This window comes from Myotis brandtii, unplaced genomic scaffold, assembly GCF_000412655.1.
Source record: "Myotis brandtii unplaced genomic scaffold, ASM41265v1 scaffold1214, whole genome shotgun sequence".
In the NCBI taxonomy this organism is placed as follows: Eukaryota; Metazoa; Chordata; class Mammalia; order Chiroptera; family Vespertilionidae; genus Myotis; species Myotis brandtii.
Window position 1 is genome coordinate 240,427 of NW_005354231.1, and position 20,348 is coordinate 260,774.

The following is a 20,348-nucleotide window of genomic DNA, read 5'->3' on the forward strand; positions in this document are numbered from 1 at the left end:
AAAAGAAAGAAAAGAAGGGGGGGTGCGGCGGGGGGGGGGGGGGGGGGGGGGGCGGTAAGAGGAGCTCTGAGGCGTAGGGTGCTGCTGGGTGGCCCACTGCACCCAGCTATGGTCGTTAGCAGAGGTGTGAAAACCGCAGCTGTGCCCTGACAGCCGCGTGGGTGTTCTCCGCACAGGGGACTGCAATGGGGCTGGGTTATCGGAGCCACGTTCCTGGTTTCCCCGGAGAAGTGCAGGACGACGACACTAGCCCGGGACCTTGAGAGGCTCACCGGTCGCAGGCTGATTCGAGCAGCGCAGCCTCCATGTCTAGGAGCACACGCCGCTCAGCACATTAGTCAGAGGGAATGTTTATCATCTTGAGAACAGTTGCTATTCCGGGGACCAATTACGTTTACACACGGCGTTGTGAATGCCAGGAGGGGAGGCACAAATCACAGTGTTGATTACGCCGCTGACAGAGAAAGGGTGGCACACGGGTTACATGCAAATGCCCGGCCAGCCGAGCCCTCCCGATGCCGAGGTCCCCGGTGGGCGAGTGAGCGGAGCCCCGACAGGAGCGTCCAGTGCAGCACAATGAAGGGGCTGGGAGGGTAACTCAAACGCAGCCCGAAGCGAACGCGCCCTCCGGTCACCGGTCACCGTGTCACCGGCTTTTGCTCGGGGCGCCCCCAGAACCGGGTGTTAACCCGCCGACCCCAGATAAGCATGGCCGTCCAGCTTTCTGACAGCTGCAGGAGGAGATGAATTAATGAGAATATGTTAGGAGGAGCGTGATCTGGTGAGGCCTGAATAGGAGCTAATGAGAACATGGGTTCGAGTGGCAGACCAGCGATTACTACAGCCGACACGGGAAACCAGCCGGTCGGAGGCTCCGGGCCCCCTGGACTCTCAATCAGGCTCGGTGAGACCTCCTCCCGGGATGAACGCCAACCTCATGCCCCTCCTCGGCCGCACAGGACCCCCCGCCCGCTCCCTGCTTGTGTGTGTTCCTGGGGCAGTGGCGCCTCTGAAGAGACGCCGATTCACTGAGCAACACCCCTCAGTGTCCGCGTGTGGAGGACGGAGAGGGGGTTCACCCGAGAGGAGTCGCAGGGGCTCCCCATTCTCCTGCAGTTGCATCTGCTGGGCAGCGCCCCTGTGGGAGGGAGTGGTTGGGCGAAACCGGAGAGCCTGAACATCGGGGTGCAGGCTCTAGAACCCGCTGCCCTCCCTCGCCCCTTGCTGATGGCTTACTTGGGGGAGCTGCTCATCCTCTCTGGACTCCGCTGCATGACCTGTACAGTGGGATCTGCTCTGACCCCAGGTGGCTGAGGAGGAGAGGCCATGTAAGTCCGTGGGAAGGACACCACTCCCAGCCTGCAGGGGCGCCTGGTGCCCATGGGGCCATGGCAAGGGCCCTGAGGGAGGGCCCCTTGGAAGGTCACGGCCACGCAGCAGAGGTGAGCGCAGGGCCCTGGTCACTGTGGGGACCGTTCCAAGTGCAGAGACACCTCGGTCTCAGTGGCCTGGCCGGCTCCCAGGCTCGAAGCTCCTGCGGAAACAGCCCCGAGGTCCGCTGGGTGAGGGAGAGCCCCTGCGGCAGCCTCGAGCTGTGCACTCCCACGGCGCCTGCAGACCACGACTCCGGGACCTCCCCAGGAGGACACACAAGCTGGGGAGTGCTCTGTTTCCGTGGCACCGCCACTGTCACTCCCGTCCTAGTCCGTCAGGGCGACCGGTAAGGCATCAGAACCAGCCCGGCCTCGCCCGCCCGCCCAGCAGGACTTCCCGGGACCATGGAGGCGGATCCCCATGTAGTCACAATGGCAGTCACCGCCACGTCTGGATTCTGAGCACGTGAACCGTGGCTGTGTGTGTCTGACTGAAGAAATGAACTTCTCGTTCTAGTTCAGTTTAATTAATTACATTTAAAAGCTTCACGTGGCTAGAAGCTATGACAGCACAGATCTGGAACACAGCCAGCCACTAAACCGCGAGGAGGCAGGCGGGTGAGCAGCAGAGAGAGAGAGAGGACGGTTAAACATGTATTTTTTCATCCAGCCATCAACTGGGGCCTGCGACATCCGCCAGGGCTCGCTACCGGGCACCCCGTGGCTCTGAGCAGGGCCGGAACGGGGTGGACAAGCACACGGGCCTGGGAGGCAGGTAACCACGGCTCCATAAACGGTGGGCCTATTACTGCCTCATAAGGGATACTGACCCTGTGCTCAGGAAAGACCACCTGTGGATGCTCTCAACACAAAGTTGAAACTTTGAGCCTTTTATTATTATTGATATCAGAGAGGAAGAGAGAGGGAGAGAGAGATAGAAACATCAGTGATGAGAGAGAATTATTGATCGGCTGCCTCCTCTATACCTCACACTGGGGATGGAGCCTGCAGGCTGGGCATGTGCCCTGACCGGGAATCGAACTGTGACCTCCTGGTTCTTAGGTTGATGCTCAACCACTGAGCCACTCGGCCGGGCATGTGCACATCTTAACCACGGCTCAGTCCCACACTCAGGATACTGCCTGGCGTGTGGCAAGTACTCAATGAAAAGATGAATATATGGAGGAGTAGGAATCAAAAGATTTGAGTTCCCTGTTGGCTTTTGCCATGAGCTAACTAGTTAAATGACCCTGACCTACGGGTTTTCTCAGCTTTGTTTTCCATTTCTTCTCTCTACTGCTTCCCACCCATCGAGGCCCAGGGCCGGGAACTGCCTTCGGAGAAAAGGGTGGGTCACTTCTGCTTCCCTTCCCAGACCCTTCCCCTTCAGAGTGCCTTCCTTCCTGCCCATTGCAAAACCTACTTCTAGAATCTTCCATCCACCCTGTAACTCCTCAAATCCTGACAAATTCAAGGTTTGCTGGTTACTCAGGGTCCCTTCCTATTCTTCGTAACAAAGGACCGTGAGCGACACAGCTAGCAGCACTGAATGAGTGTCCCCATATTCCTTCTTGTCATCTCAGCCCTTTATGTACAAAAGAAAGAGGACGATGACCACCCTGCCACCCGGCCCTGGCGTGTGACGCCGCACAATGGACGGCGCCTCCCCGCCGGCCGCTGAGCCACTCGGAGTCATCTGCCTCCTGAAAGCCTTTGTCCACGTTGTCTGACCAACCGCAGCAGCGGTGGTGGCTGTCGGGATGGGTGAAACCTACACTCTCCAATTAAAAGAGAGACCCAGTGCCGTTCAATACGAAAACATGACTTACGATTAAAAACCCTGAAGGCCGCCTGGCCGGTGTGGCTCAGTGGTTGAGCATTGACCTATGAACCAAGAGGTCACAGTTTGATTCCCAATCAGAGCACATGCCCAGGTTTCCGGCTCGATCCCCAGTCGGGGGCGTACAGGAGGCAGCTGATCAATGATTCTCTCTCATCATTGATGTTTCTGTCTCTCCTTCCCTCTCCCCTTCCTCTCTGAAATCAATAAAAATATGTAAACAAAACCCGAAGGTCACAATAGACAGTTTTATTTCCGCCCCATAAGTAACAAGGTAAACTGCATTTTAAATGTAACAAATACTTTCCATTTCATCGTAACTGTGGCAGGACGAGGGGGCAAAACTCCAGCCTGGGAGGGGACCACCCAAAAGGAGAGGAAGAGAGACATCAGTGATGAGAGAGTCATGGATCGACTGCCTCCTGCACGCCCCCCACTGGGGATGGGGCCCACAAGCCTGGCATGTGCCCTGACTGGGAATCGAACTGTGACCTCCTGGTTCACGGTGGACACTCAACCACTGAGCCACGCCGGCCGGGCCTGCATCCACTCTTTCTCCCAGCCAATGCTCCATATATTTTAGGTGACTGAGCAAACAAATGACTAATCTAGGTGCACTGATTGTATTCAAAACAACAGAAGAGTTTAACAATGAACCATGGCTTCCAAATGACCGTCCTTCGTCTACCTATCCAATGCCTCTCACGCGCCAGGGGCCACGCTGGCTGCGGAGTTCTTCCCCAGACGAGACTGGAGGAGACACCCAGAGCCGGAAGGCAGACATTCGGAGGAGAATGATGGCGGAGGTGGGTGCACGGGCCATGGAGGCAGTAGCCGAAGTCTCAGTCCAGTCAGCTGCAGGGTCAGAGGTGAGATGTGCAAGCTGAGGCCCTGTGGTCCGGCCCGGCTGTGCCAGACCTTTGGCCGCCCGGGGGAGGGCGCTGGGTGAGGGGCCGCTCATACAGGGGGAACCCCATAGGAGGCTGGTGCAGAGACACTGCTCCGTGATAACTAAAAGCGCTTATGTACCATCCACCCAGCGATCCGCAGAGAAAGCGTGCTGCGTGCGCTAAGGCTCCAGTTCCTCAGAGCAACCCACACAAGACGGCCCGGACATGACGGGGTTTTTCACCTTCGAGTCTGTGGTCCTCCTGGCAGCCATTCATGGATATAGAGCCATGAGGCATCCCTTTAGGAACACAGGACTCGAACCCCTGACCACAGGGCAGCCTGGAGGAGAGGCAGGAAGTCGCCTCCCGCCACCGTGACTTAGCGCAAAGGGACAGGAGGCTTCCCATTCAGGCGTCACAGGGAGCTCGTCCGACCGCGGCCCAGTTATGCGGAATAAGAACCTATTTTCTGAGAAGTCGGATGAACAGACCAAAAAGCACAGCCCGTTTCCAGGCGTCCGGCCCTGGATGTTATGTGCTCCCTACGTCACGCCTTCCTGGCTTGTGAATGGAGAAAACAGCACCACGTGCTTTTCATGGTTGAGAAAACAGGGCGGATGCATAAAGGACACCTACTGAGCACTGCACTGGACACCAAGCAGACGTTAACAAGCGAGTCCTCCCTGGGACACGTTTACGCTAAAACACACCAATGTCTCCAGTGCTCCCTTATTTATAGACTTGGCCTAAGAACCTCACCAGGGGTGGGCTGTCCGTCCCCCCACCCCGCTTCCCAGCCCAAGAAAGAAGCTTTCAGGGTGCTGTGCTCCTCTGGGTAAGAGACAGGAGAGACGGCCCGGCCGGCGTGGCTCAGTGGTTGAGCATCGACCGAGGAACCAAGGGGTCACCGGTTCGATTCCGACAGGGCACATGCCCGGGTTGCCAGCTCCGTCCCCAGTAAGGAGCGTGCAGGAGGCACCTGATTGATGTTGTTTCCCATCGATGTTTCTATCTCTCTCTCTTCCTCCCTCTCTCTTTCAAAATCAATAAAAAATGTTTTTATAAAAAAGACAGAAGAGATGCCTGTGTCAAAGGTAATATGGCCAAATTCATGCAGAAAATAAACATTTACGAACCCTGAACGCCGTCAACACCGCCATTGAGATGCGGCAGGAAGGGAGAGAAAGGCAGGCCTGAGAGACGCTGCCCAAGTCAGGAGTAGGCCTCTGGGGTGTGGGCTGGTGAGGGCGCACCTGGTCTTCTGAAGCCCCACGTGGCACTCAGAGCTCGGGAAGGGGTAATGGGAGGGGGAGGGGGCAGACACTGCCTAGGCCTCCGTAACACAAACATCTGGGGCAATAAAAACTTTAATCCTAACAGCCGACCTCTGTCAACCTCGGCTCCCCCAAGGTCATGGCCAGGTCCTGCAAGCAGCCAGCTGAGGTCAGACCGGAGCCTGGGGAGCGCAGGTGGCCAGAAAACACCAGAAGGAAGCGCCCCTAAAGGGGCGGTGCTGTGAGGACCCGAATGCCAGCCTTGGACTCAGGCAGCAGGAGGCGGGGGACAGTGCGGAGGGTGGGGCAGAGCGAGGAAAGGCAAGGACGTGGGCACCGCGTGCCCAGGAGCAGGGCACCATCACGGACGTGCAGTGCGCGCCCCGGTCCCCGGGGAGACTGGGGTCTGCTGTCTGCCCCGCCCCAGAGATACTGCAGGGAACAGAACCAACCCAGGCCCGACCTCTCGGGGACCACAGCCCAGCAAGGGGGACGCACCATAAGGGGTTGGGGAGGGGTGGACAGAATTACCCAAGGAAACCAGAAGTCCTCTAGGTGTATCGCCGGCTACAACAGGACCATGACCGTAAAACACTAACCGTCCCCATAGCAGTGGGCCCGTCCGTGCTGGGCACCCTTGCTGCGGTGCTGGGCTGGGCTGTGCACAGGACATCGGGCCTTGTGGGAGCAGCGAGAACACTCGCAGAGGCGAGGTGACCCTCCTAACACTCGGCTACTGCCCAGCGCTGGTCTGTGGCCCGGGGGGTAAGCTGACCCACGCTCTCCTTCGCTTTCCTGGCTCTGGGTGCCGCAGCCAAAGCAGCACAGAGGGGGCACCAGCTACTCCTCTGCGACAGTGGTGCCCTGGGAAGCTGGGTGTGGAGGGTCCCGCAGCCCCCTCTGCCGGGCTGCAGGTCAGCCACAGCCAGGAGGATGTGCTCAGGGCTCAGCCACAGAGGGAAAGGCGTGCCCGCCTGCAAGCCAGCAGGGCACCCAGTCCAGCCGCTTAGTCAATAATCGGGCAATAACGATGAAAAGATCTAAAAAACTCACTTCCCCATAATACTTAGGTTCGTATTTTAGATCAACGTGGTAATAGTCTCCCCTTAGCAAAAGCTAAGTGTACGAGTGATCAGTATTAGCAAGTGTACAAGTCAATCAAATATACGTGTATCACTATGGAAATATGTCACTTTATATAACACTACAGTTTCACAGAAACACATTTGTCTATTACATAGGAGTGCATGTATTTATCTGCCTGAGTGACATGGCCCACAGTGTCACAGTGTTAAAGCAATGCTGTGAGCCTGACACTGGTCACAAGCCCCCTTCCCATTACTTTTCCGGCTTCTGTCCATGGTCCATGGATCGGCACAGACGCGCCTGCGGGTCCTGCTGCTGCGGTCTCGCCCTCGCAGTAACTGTGCACCCAGAATCCCTCCCCATTCCAGAACCCGTGCGGTCACCCGCGTTCTGTGACATCGCCTCTGCGGGGCTCTTCCTTCCTGGTCCCCTTCGGTCCCACCTCAGCTTCCAGTCCGACCTCAGGGGCAGCGCGGGCGCTCCCACCACCCCACGGCTCACACTCGCGCACCGGCACACGGGGCAGCATCGCGATGGCGAACGCCTGATTTCCTTCACGTCTGTGTCCGTCTTGAGAGCAGGAGATTGTCTTTGTTCTCCTTCCTCCTCCATCCAGCTCAGGCACAGCCTCTGATACAGCAGGTGTTTAATAGCATCACCGGCCCGGCCGGCGTGGCTCAGTGGCTGAGCGTCGACTTAGGAACCAGGAGGTTGTGGTTCGATTCCCGGTCAGGGCACATGCCCGGGTTGTGGGCTCCATCCCCCAGTCGGGGGTGTGCAGGAGGCAGCCGATCAGCGATTCCCTCTCATCATTAATGTTTCTATCTCTCTCTCCCTCTCCTTTCCTCTCTGAAACCAATTATATATATAAATATATATGTAATAATAATCATTAGTTTGAGAAGATGTTTCCTCACAGGTCTGACCACAGTACCACATGCTTAATGTGGGGAAAAGAGTCCATAAATAGAAGCAGCAACCTTCCAAATGAGCCAGGTGCAAAGAGGATTTGGTTGGTAAACACAGCACTTCAACAGAGAAAACGCATCGTGTGACCTTCCTTTTCAATGGGAAGGGGATGCGGATGGAGCGGGGAGAGCAGGGGGGAGGAGAGAAACTGGGGTCTGGAGAAGCCCTGGGGGAAGGAAGCATCCCCGGGAACAGCACCTCCACAGCCACGCCCGCTGCTGAGCCACAGAACGTCTCCTACCTGTCCCGGTGGAGGAGCCTAAGCGAGGAGGGAGGACTTGTGGGCACCTGCCAGGCACGTTACACTCCTCACCAATATTCATTCACGGGCCGCCTTTCACACACACACACACACACACACACACACCCCTAACTCCACCGTGGGCAGCGTTCCCCTGCTCTGCAGGTGAGGAAAGTGCTGCGCTGGGGAACAAGCCTGCCCGAGTCCCGGAGGCCACAGCTCACCTGGAGCCCTGGGCACCCACTGTCAGGCAACCTGTGCAGACGCTGAAATCAGAAGCTCACATAGCACGCTTTTCCCAGGCCCCGGGGCATGGCCCACCCTCCCAACACACACACACACACACACACACACACACACACACACACACACTTAGAAAGAGAGAGAGAGAAGACGGGCACGTTGGGGACTGTGCGAATGCACAGACACTGGGCACCACAGCTGAGGACCTCCTTCCAGAAGCCCGTGGTCACCCAGCGCCACCGCTCCCGCCCCGTCTCCCGAGGATTGAGCCTATTAATCCAACCACGTCCTGTCTCCCAGGGCGGCTGTGAAATGCGCTGCAATTCTATGACAGGCTCTGGGTGCAAATCCAGACGCTACGCACGCCATTGCTAATTACTTTTCTCTCTGTCCTGCGGACAGCGTCAGCCACGGAAAGGCCTGCGGCCCAGCCAGCTACCCCGAGTTTACATATTAATATCATTCTCGGCGGTATTATAACATCTTTTTTTTCATCTTTGAGAAACCACCGGGAGGCCAGACGAAGTGCTTCTCCGAGAGCTTCTCCAGGGCCTGAAGGGCATTGACTCTGGCCGCCAGCCGCTCGCGTTGGGGACAGCACGCTGAGCGTCAAAGAAGCTCCCCGTTGGCCCAGCTCCCACGCCCAGGAAAACAAATTACAGCTGAGAGGCACCGGTTGGCAGAAGGGGAGACGGAAACCGAACGCCCCGTTTCCTAGGTTAGCACACGATGTCCCATTTACTGCGGCCTCATGAGAGGTGGCGGGGAGAGCCCGCCAAATACATGCTTCCAACTTAGCATCCCCCACAACGGCCCCAGCAGCCACCACAGAAATGATGTCAACAGGACACAGAAGGCCCCGTATCTGAGCATGCTCACACTCACTCCTGGAGGAAATGAACCTGACCCTGGGTGTCAAGAACCTTTATGCTGCGGATGAACTCCATCCGATCACCCACCTCTGGGGGCCTAAAGAAACCAACCGAACGGCCCCGCAGACTCGCGCACGGAGGCCCCCGCAGCACCCACTGAGTCAACACGTCCCAAACACCTACCGGGTCCCAGGCACAAGGGGGTGCAGGGGCCCTGCCTTCAGGGGCTCCCTCTGTAAAGGGGAGACTTAAGTAAGAGGGAGATTGGGACCCAGGGTGACAAAGACCATGGCCAAGGTGCCCTGTGTGCCGGGAGGCATCAGAGAAGGACAGAGAGGGTCCCCAACCCGGAATCCAGAGTGGGACACCTGGTCTCCTCTGGGTGGTGACGCCTGCACTGAATCCCTAAGATTATAAGTGAGCGGAGCGCGTAGAGGGAGAAGAGCATCTGTCTTAAAAACAAACAAACTAAAAACAACAGAAAACAAAGCAAAACAGGGCATTGAAAGGAGCACGTGGCTCTATGAGTCAGAGGCAGCCCAGCTGGCAGGCACCACAGGGCCCCGGGGGGGAGGAGGGGGGAGCAGGTGAGAATGGACAGGGAGGCAAGGCCTGGGACCAGCCTGGGAAACTGCGCTTTCCCCTTGAGGACAGGACGGAGGGAGAAATCCTAAGCCAAGCAGAGGCTTGGCTGGAGCTGCATCTTTGGGAGGATTCGCATCTTGCACAGCCTCCTCTTAGAGGGCAAGTCTGGAAGGAGCATGCCCACCAGCGAGTGGTGAGGAGGCAGGTTCAGGCCGATGGGCAGCGGTGGGCAGCGTGGAAGCACACGGGTGGGACGAGTCAGGACCGTTCATCCCAGACACTGGGAGTGCTCCGTGGCGCACCCCAGCTGAGGGTACGAGGGCACACATGACAGGGAGTGTTCCGTGGAGCACCCCAGCTGAGGGTCTGAGGGCACACATTGCAGGGAGTGTTCCGTGGCCATGCAAAACGGCGTCCCCAACTTTCCAAGGACCGAGGAAAACTATGACGTCGGAATCTCAAACTAAACACCAAAACACAACATTCTAGATGGCGACGGAGACTATCCGAAACATGAACAAGGACTATCTCCAGGGAGTGCTCCGTGGCGCACCCCAGCTGAGGGTCTGAGGGCACACATTGCAGGGAGTGTTCCGTGGCCATGCAAAACGGCGTCCCCAACTTTCCAAGGACCGAGGAAAACTATGACGTCGGAATCTCAAACTAAACACCAAAACACAACATTCTAGATGGCGACGGAGACTATCCGAAACATGAACAAGGACTATCTCCACCGTGTTGCTTTAGGAGGAGTGAAATCGTGTGGGGTTTTTTTATACTTTCTCTTTTTCCCAGATTCTAGATGGCGACTGAGACTATCCGAAACATGAACAAGGACTATCTCCCCCGTGTTGCTTTAGGAGTGCAATCGTGTGGGGTTTTTTTATACTTTCTCTTTTTCCCATAACATGCATTCACATATCAAGCGTGTACACAGTGATTTCTCCGGATCAGGCATGTGGGTGGGTGTTAGTTACACAGGGATCTACAGACATGGGCCCCGGCCTCATGAGCTTACGGCCCAGTGGAGCACATACTGTTTATCATCAGGATGGTCTCTTTAAATTAACCTGCAAAGGGGAGGGCGGGGAGTGTCCTGAACTTGCTTATTAGGTGCAGCAGGTTTTCAGTGGATAGCTTATGATTTTCTGTACAGAAGACCATGGCGTCTACCAACAGAGGAAACGGTGCCTTTTCCTTTCCGATCCAGATGCCTTTCGTCTCAATGCCTGGCCCTGGCAGGAGCCTTCAGCGCCATGCTGATCACAAGGGGTGCAAGCAGTCACATCTGTTGGCTGCTGATCTTAAGGGGCAAGGCCTTCCAAGTTGTGACGTCACCTGGGGTTGCTCAGGGCTTGCACTTTATCGGCTTTGGGAAGCTCCCTTCTATGCCTCGCTTGCTGAGTGTTTCTATCATGAAAGGATGTTAGAATCTGTCACACACTCTTATTGTGTGTCTATTGAGAGGACTGTGTTTTTCCTGTGTTCTACTGATATGGGGTATTAAATAATGAATTGATTTTTGGATGCCAAACCAACCTTCATTCCTGGGATAAATCCTATGTGATCCTGATGGATAATCCTCTTTATATGTTGCTGGATTCGATTTGCTAGTATTTTGTTGAGGATTTTTATGTCTATGCTCATAAGAGGGAATGGTCTGTGGATTTTGTGTGAAGACTTTGTCTGATTTGGTATTCAGGAATGAGTTGGGAACTAGTCCCCCTCTTCAATTTTTTGGAAGAATTTGTCAAGAATTAGTATTAATAAATGTTTACGTTTTTGGAAGGATTCACCAGTGACGTCATCTGGACCTCGGCTTTTCTTTTTGAGTAAGTTGTTGTTTCCCAATTCAACCATCTCTTCACCATTCTATTCAGATTCCCCATTTCCTCCTGAGCCAGATTTGATAGCATCCTTCTAGGAGTCTATCCAGTTCATCTAGGTCAGTGGTTCTCAACCTTCTGGCCCTTTAAATACAGTTCCTCATGTTGTGACCCAACCATAAAATTATTTTCGTAACTGTAATGTGGCTACTGTTATGAATCGTACTGTAAATATCTGATATGCAGGATGGTCTTAGGCGACCCCTGTGAAAGGGTCGTTCGACCGCCAAAGAGGTCGCGACCCACAGGTTGAGAACCGCTGTTCTATGTCATCTAATGTACAGGCATAGAATTGTTGATAGTTTTTCCCTATAATCCTTTTTGTTTCCATAAAGTCAACAGTAATGTCTTCTTTTTCATTCCTGATTTTAGTCATTTGAGCCTTCTCTCTCTCTCTTCTTAGGGTCAATGTATCAAAAGTTTGGTTTATTTTTATGTTTTCAAAGAATCAGCTTTTTGGGGCTTGTTGATTTTCTCTATTGTTTTTCTATTCTATTCATTATTTTTCATTCTAAGCTGAATAATTTCCTTCATTCTTCTTGTTTTAGATTTCCCAGTGTCTTAAGATGAAAGGTTAGGTAACTGATTTGAGATTTATCTTCATTTTTTAAAAAAAATATTTTTATTGACTTCAGAGAGGGAGGGAGAGGGAGAGAGAAATAGAAACATCTATGATGAGAATCACTGATCAGCTGCCTCTTGCATACCCCCTAAAACTGGGGATCGAGCCCGCAACCCAGGCATGTGCCCTTGACCGGAACTGAACCTGGGACCCTTCAGTGCTCAGGCTGACTCTCTATCCACTGAGTCAAACCAGCTGGGGTATTTATCTTCATTTTTTACATAGGTGTTTATAGCTATAAATTTTCCTCTAAGTACTGCTTTAGCTGCATCCCATAAATTTTGGTATATTGTGTCTTCATTTTCATTCTTCTCAAAATATTTTCTAATTTTTCTTGTGATTTCTTATTTGGCTCACTGGTTATTTAGGAGTCTGTACATTTCCACATATTTATTAATCCCCCTAATTTCTTTCTGTTATTGATTTCTAATCTCATTTTGGTCAGAGAGCATGTTTTGCATGATTTCAATACTTTAAAAGTTATTAAGGCCTGTTTTATGGAGTCACACATGATCTTTCATGGACAATGTTCATGTGCACTTGAGAAAGTTATAGCTTCTTAGCTCCTACTGTTGTTCGGGAAATGTGTCCTATTGATGTCTGACAAGTCTATTCAGCTCACACTGTTGTTCAAGTCTTCTATTTCCTTACTGATCTTACTAGTAGTTGCTGTACAAAAGGGTACTGCAGTCTCCAACTATTACTATTAAGCAGCTCAATGATTTAAGGACGTTGTGTAGCTTCCTATTGCCATTGCAACAATTTACCACAAACGTAATGGCCTAAAACGAGGACATGAATGCATTATATTATCTTTCTGAGGTCAGAAGTCTAAAACGGGCATGAAAGGCAGCATTTCCTCGAGGAGCTCTAACGAGAATCCTCCTCCTTGTTCTTCTCCCAGCGCCTCCAAGGGTGTGTCCCCCGAAATGAAATGAGTTGGGGAAAAACAACCTGTTGCAGCTCCTGTGTCAAGAGTCTGGGCCAGAGTTCTTTGCTAAGAAGAAGCGTCCGTCCAACTGGAATATTGCCTCTGTGTCTGCAAACACCCCCGGGAGCCGCTGAGGCGTGGGGAGGCCTCTGCCAGGAGCAGGATTCGCATTCGGGATGGAATCTGGACCAACCACCGCCTGCTGAGGATGCAGCGCTAACCAGAAACACTCGCAAAGAAAGCAGCGATTTCGGCGCGTACTTGATGGCGAGAACTGAAACCACGAAGCCTCTCATTTAAATGTAAAGTCTACTGGGAGAGTGTGAACCGACGCACAGTCAATTTGGACGCCTTGTGGTCACTGACGAAGAAAAGCTATCAAGAGCAATGAGCTTTGCAGACAGCCCAGCGGTGACAAATTACCTCTCCGCGTCCCCTGCGCGCTTCCTCCTCATTCTCACCAGCTTAGGGCTCCGGAAATCCACACACCCTGTTCTGCTTAAGTATCGCAGGCAGTGACACATTTTCATATTTCTATTGAAAAGAAATGCATTGCAAAAAAAAAAAAAAAAGGCGCCTTTAAAATAAACATTTTAAGTGTAATTTACACGGAGGGGATTTCATGAAGTTAGTTCCCTTAAGGGAGAAAAGGACACAACTGGGGTTCCTCCCCTCCCCCGCGCCATCAGTGCCCATGTGGCCGCAAGGGCTCCTTCCTTTGCCCTTTCTGTCTCGGTCTGTTCTGCACTCTCCCTGGGGAAGGGGAGAGGGAGAGAGTGTCTCCCTCTTCTCCTTCTTGACCGTGGCTTCAAATACAAGGCAATGCATGGGCAGTGAAAGCAGACGCCCAGAAACACTAACTCCAGACGGCATCGTTCTAAAGCTTTTCGCCCTGTACCGCTCAGCAGCCCAAACGAGCTTTCTAAAACGCACAGCTGACCACGTCCTCCCCCTGCAGTGGTGCCCCAGAACCTTCAATACGTTCACGCCCCTCAGCCACCTGCAGGCCCTGCACGGCCTAGGCCCCGCCTACCCCTCTAGTCCCATCCGTCCATCCAGTCCTGCCTTCACCTTATGTTCAGAAGGATGGCCAGAAGGTGCTCTCACGTATTCATTCAACAAGCACTGAGCGCCCACTGCGTGCCGGGCACCGTTCTGGGCAGGGGAGACCCGGCAGGGAAGGCAGGCCGGGTCCAGCAGCCTGGGGACTGGTCACAGCCAGCCTCGGGTATGTCCCTGAAACTTCCCAATGAGGCTGGGGCAGGTGGCATCGCACCTGTCCTGACAAACTACGAGCACGGGAGCTGAGAGAGGGGAAGGCGTGCGCCCAGGTCCAAAGGTTCTTCCATACAGAGCGGGCTTCCCACTGTGGTCGGGTGCCCACGCCTGGCACACCTGCCTGAGCACTAGTCGCCAGCAACTCGAGTAAAAGAACCCCCCCCCCCGCCCCCGTTGCAATCTTCCTGCACCAAAGCATCATGGGATGAGGCCTGCACGGCCCTGCCCCACAGGGAAGAAACTGAGCCCCACCCACGGGTCATTCCAGACACATCCTGAGCCCCGGCCGCTCCCAGGTGCTGGCTGAGCATCGGGGGAGGAATCGAAGGGAAGTCCGATTTGCCGATTGTAAGGAACCCGGGCTCCAGGGGGAGAAGTGACTCCCAACAAACCATGACCATCTGCAGTGGGATGCGTGCAAAGACGGTGCAAGAGGAGGGACTGCAGGTGCCGGGAACACAGAGGGAGGAGGGGGCACCCTCATGGCACTGCTGTGCCAGCCAGAGCCGGGGAGTCTGCACAGGCGTCCATGGGTTAACACAGGAAGAGAGACCCCGGGAAGCAGCCTGCCTCCCGCCCCAGCGCAGGCCTGTCTCACTGGCAGCCCCGGTGCCACTCCACCAGCCGGGAGCCACACACACCCTCCCCCTGGGACAAGGCAGAGCTCCGCTCGGCCTGCCCCCTGGGCGTGTTTCTTTAAGGCACTCACACCCGCACTGTCAATGCCTTTCCATGCGGGGCTTCCTTGCTGCGCTGCACACCCTGTGACCAGAACTCAGTACCACCCGGCTCGGCAGCCCCGCTCTGAGCCTCGCCCAGGGCCATGAGCCCTACAGAGTGAGAACTGACTTCCCCACCCCCACCCCTACTCCAAACCCCTGGGAAAGACCAGAGGAAACACTCCCTCCAGGCTTCTCCCAGACGGGGAGGTCCTCCAGGGCCACAAAGCCGAAGTCTGACAGGTACATCCCTGTTCCTGCGCCACCTCGCTGACCCCCGGCCTGAGAACGCCCCTTCCGCTCTCACCCTCTGTTAGAAGCGAGCTGGCACCCAAACAAAGCCTGGCGAGCCAACAGTTCATGTCCAGTTTTCTAAATAAATGCTTTGCCTGACCGGCGTGGCTCAGGGGCTGAGCATCGACCTAGGAACCAGGAGGTCAGGGTTCGATTCCCAGTCAGGGCACATGCCCGGGTTGCGGGCTCCATCTCCAGGGGGCAGCCGATCTATGATTCTCTCTCATCATTGATGTTTCTCTCTCTCTTCCTCTCTGACATCAATTTTAAAAAAGTAATTAAGAAAAGGCTTCAGTAAGTAGGCCACGGTGTCGTCTCTGTGTCGTGGATTGTGGCTCCAGGAGAAGGAAAATGGGAGCCCGGTCCGCGACTCAGGAGGAGAGGAACCTTCTCAGAACCTACAACGTTCTCGGGACTGTTTCACAGACGAAGAGCCTGAAGCTCAGAGAGCCTGTCATCACCAAAGCTCCCTGTCCAGTTCGTCCGGTTCCCAGGGGAAGCGCTGGGAGAAAGCGACAGCACGCCACCAAGTTCTGAGCGTGGCCTCTGTAGGTCACCGCAGGCCACGCTCGCACGGGGCAGGGAGTGATGGCTCCGTCCTGGATGGCAGGCACCGTGTCGGAAAGCAGAGAGAGATTCCTCTGCCTGCGCCTGTCTCGGAGACAGACAGAAGGTCGCGGAGGTATAATTTCCTTATGGCGGTACTCTTCATACTTCACAACATAAAAACAGAGCAGCGCTCGGGAACCCAGTCAGAATCTCCTGAGGCACCCGGGGACCCGGGGACGGGAGACACTGCTCGGCTCCCCTCGCCCCCAGGCTGGGACTCTGCACCAGCCCTGGGCCGGCCGCCACCCGCACTGGGAAGCCACTCACGTGGGCAGACGGTGGGAAGCGGGGCACAGGAATTCCCACACCAGCTTCCGCTACTCTCGTCTGCGCCCTCACACAGATCAGAGCATCCGACTTACGTCCGGCCACGCAAACACTGCATTTTCCCCAACAGAATAAACAGGTCACAGCCGCCAGAGGGCACAGGAATTCCCACACCAGCTGCCGCTACTCTTGTCTGCGCCCTCACAGAGATGAGAGCATCCAACTTACATCCGGCCACACAGACACTGCCATTTTCCCCAACAGAATAAACAGGTCACAGCCGCCAGCTAGCCTCACACTCTCCTTGAAAACAGTTTCTCAGTTCCAGCTTTCGGAGTATCTTCTCTTTAGGGCACAGTCAGCCCGAGACTGGAAGTTGGCTGCGTGACCCTGAACCAGTTACACCTCCCTCCAGCCGCCAGCTCTTTCTCTGCAGAATGACCACAACGAAACACCTCCACCAGGCGGTCACCAGGGTTGGAGGAAGTGAAGTGGGGAAAAGCCCGGCCACACGGGCCCCCTAGACCAGTGGTTCTCAACCTTCTGGTCCTTTAAATACAGTTCCTCGTGTTGTGACCCACCCATAAAATTATTTTCGTTGCTACTTCATCACTGTAATGTGGCTACTGTGATGAATCGTCATGTAAATATCTGATATGCAGGATGGTCTTAGGCGACCCCTGTGAAAGGGTCGTTCGACCGCCAAAGGGGTCGCGACCCACAGGTTGAGAACCGCTGCTTAGGCACTCAAGGAATAGGGGCTACAGAACACACACAAGCCACTGCTTCCTGCAAATACTCCTCAGAGAGCGTGCCTCTTACAATATCCAAAATGTGAGAGCTTAACAGCAGCTGGTGAAAGCCAAAAGCCACTCCAGCTTGTTGATGGATCAGGACTCACAGGTTCAGGAGCAGCCAGGGCTGAGGCAGAGGGCGAAGGCGCCACATGCAGCGCCACCTGGTGGGAAGAAGAGCGGCGTGCACATGACGTACAGCCTGAAACAGAGGAACAAGGGCAAAGGATGGGAAGGAAAACTGCCCCTTCTCCTCTCCAGTATAATAACTTCTCCCGGAGCCTGGGCCAGCAGGGGCCCACATGTGAGATTCCTATCAACAGAGAGACCAAGAAGGGCGCTCTGGCACGCTCAGGCTTTTTACCACGCCAGGACTCGGCCGGGAATACCCTGTCAAGCCCTTAAAATAGCAGCCGGGGGGCTGACTGGTGAGAGACTTCGGACATGGACTGGAAGGAAACGGACGGCTCGCCGGGGCGCAGGAGGGTGTCTGTGCCTGGCGAGGCCCGCCAAGTGTCCAGACATGGTCACAGGTGCGCGCAGAGGCCCGGCTGTGACAGCTCCGTTTGTGAACTGCAGCTTCAGGTGCTGCCTCCGCGGGGAGCATCGTAAACACCCATCAGCGCTGCTAACTCTGCGTCCTCAAGAATGCCTTTCTCCCCGGCCAGCCGCTGTGGCTCAGTGGTTGAGCATCGACCTATACAGCAAGTTTTCCCACTTCCTCCTTGGCCCCTGACATACACGTAATTAAAACCCCTGCCTGGGACGCGTACTCAAGACCGAAGGTATCGCTGGGGAGCACAGGAAAAAGCGGGCCTGCCTCCAGGTAAAACACATGTTCCGGAACCTTTTGTAAAAATTCATCCTCCCGCCCTGGCCCCTGAGGCTCAGCTGGGCATCTTCCTGTTGCCGGAAGGTGGCCGGTTCGATTCCTGGTTGGGGCACATGCTCGGGTTGTGGGCTCGATTTCCCGTACGGGGTGTGCAGGAGGCAGCTGGTGGATGTTTTGCTTTCACATCAGTGTTTCTCTCTCTCTCTCCCTCTCCCTTCCTCTCACTCTCTGAAAATCAATAGAAACTCTTTAAATGACTAAGGACTTGAAATTAGCTTCCCTGGACATTTCCATAAATGCTTACTTAAGGTATCAGACAAAAAGCAAGCCTGGATTTAAGGGAAACCACTGCAAACGATTCTTTAAAAATAATAATAACATTAAATAATTCATCATCACCAATGGAAATTCCTGACCGGCGTCTACCACAGACACCTCCCAGGAAGCAGCTGGCACTGAGGGGCCCTGGATTGGGCAGCTGCTGTTAGGATTTTCATCCCCGATGCCAAGGAGCACTCAACTTCCTTCTTTAAAAAATGTAATGCATTCTCACTCCCCCCGGAGGGGAGGAGGACAGGAGTACCAGGGCCCTGTGGTGCCCAAGCTGTCGTGGGCACTGGATCTGCTCTGTCCATTGCTCCTCTGGCCTGGGGTGTCCGTGTGGCGCCCGGGACAGCAGGCCACTCCTGTAGGTAAGAAGGCTTACGTGGCAGAGGCTCCAAGTGCTGGTTCTGATCTGCCCTAAGGACCCTCATCAGGGGTGTCAGGAAGGAGAGCTGATTGCATTAGCGTGCACCGGCTTCAGTTCCCGGGGAAAGGATAAAAGGGAACAGACCTCTGATTCAAAGCAGACCTGACGCAGCCTCTCAGCACCTCCCGGAGCGGGCCCTTCCCCAGGTGGCTCACTGCATCACTAGGACCTGCTTGCACTTGTGTCTGGGAGCCCATCAGAGACCCCCCTCCCCCCAGCTCAGGTGCCCCACCTTCCTAAGGGGCGGGGCTCTCTCGAATGGAGACATGAAAGGGCCATGGACCAACCGTGGGCCAAGCGTGATGTCAGGTGCCAAAGACACAGACACATAGGACGAGGCCCTGCCTCCCAGCAGCTCACTCTGTCCCAGGGAAGACAAGACGTGGCAGAAACAGCCTGGCCAGCGGGGCTCAGTGGTTGAGCGTCGACCTATGAACCTGGGGATCACGGTTTGATTCCCTGTCAAGGCGCATGCCCGGGTTTCGGGCTCAATCCCCAGCGTGGGGGCCTGCAGGAGGCAGCCGATCACTGATTCTCTCTCATCATTGACGTTTCTCTCTCTCCCTCTCCCTTCCTCTCTGAAGTCAATAAAAACATATTTTTAAAAAACAAACAGAAAACCCTAAGAAGTACAATTAAAAACGGAATCACCATGCCCGCCTCTGGATGTAGCAGAGGCTCACACTATAGTCTGAAAGAGCCCCACGTAAATACAATTCTGCAATTTTCATTCTCAATCTTCTCTTGTGCTTTACTCACCTGAGGACATTCAAGCAAATCAAAGGTATTTTCCAAAAGGGTCCTCAAAAAATGAAACCGGGTTTTGTGGCACAGAGCTGCGCGCAGGGCAAAGGGACACGCTGTCACCCCTCACGTGCACCCCGCGTCACACTGAGTCCCAACATCAGAGAAGCAGGTGCGAGCTGAACGCTCGTTCTAAACGACCGACACAGCGCTCCATCAACTGGGCGCACTCAGACCACCTTCCTCGCCACTCCTCTGCTCCGCTGCCTCCTGCCACCGACCACTATGCATAACCTGGCAGCGAGCCAGCCGCCAATCCATATATTATATCAGATAATTAAAAATACAGGGTTTCTGTAATCTTATTTAATGGTTACTTGGCTTGTACTGAACACCATCCAAAGCGAGACCAGAGTGCGGGATTAAATTATAATGCGTAAGGCATTTCTGGAGATGGCTCGGAGTCCGAGTCAGCACTTGCCTCCTAGCAAACACAACACAAAACACAGCCCAGAGCAGTACTTTCATCTCCAATTAGCCTCCCTGGCAAGAAAGGGCTCGGCCAATGCACCCGCAGGCGCCTGCGTGGAAGGGGGCGGGGCCGGGTGGAGGGGAAACAGCAAAGCCCTTTTTCTTTGATTTGGTTTTATATCAAGTAAACATCACCCGCTACTTTGGGGAAGGAAACAGAAGTAGTCAATATTTGGGGGAGGAGCTGAGGGGGAGTGGGGCGGGAGAACCAGTTATCTTGAGAAAATAACTGAAAATGAGAGTCAGCAACAAAGGCCCATCATAAAACACCAGCTGGAAAAAAGTCTAAAAGCCAACCTGGCCCTGGCTGGTTCAGCTCAGTGGATAGAACATCGGCCTGTGCTGAAGGGTCCTGGGTTCGATTCCAGCCGAGGGCACATCTCCAGGCCTGGTTGTGGTGCATGTGGGAGGCAGCCAATCAGTGGGTCTCCCTCACATGGATGTTTCTCTCTCTCTCTCCCCCTCCCTCTGACTCTCTCTAAAAATCAATGGAAAATATCCAGGGGTGAGGATTCACAAAATACAAAACGAACGAAGAAAAGCCAGCCTCTGCTTCGATGTCCTCCCAGCTCAAGTTTTCTCTTAAAGATGATTTGGAAAAAAAGGAATTTGGCTGGAGAGTTGATCAATGCTAGCAAAGCCTTAATTTTTTACAAAGTGACAGCACTTTACTCGTAGGCTGTTCGTGACCACACTGCGCTGGTTACTGAAGTGATG

The 20,348-nt window shown here is 54.5% G+C and overlaps 1 protein-coding gene across 2 annotated transcripts in view; it reads right to left on the reverse strand.

Moving 5' to 3' along the window:
• The window catches only part of KHDRBS3 (KH domain containing, RNA binding, signal transduction associated 3), an 84,883-nt gene extending 65,737 nt beyond the window's left edge, over positions 1 to 19,146 (reverse strand). For both annotated transcript variants that reach the window (XR_001360570.1, XM_014533154.1), the window contains exon 1: positions 19,116 to 19,146. Coding sequence is in view for 1 of the 2 variants with exons in the window: in XM_014533154.1 (XP_014388640.1) it covers positions 19,116 to 19,125 (10 nt within the window). In the remaining variant the exon portion in view is untranslated. The remainder of the gene's footprint in view (positions 1 to 19,115) is intronic.
• Between the last annotated feature and the right edge of the window lie 1,202 nt (positions 19,147 to 20,348).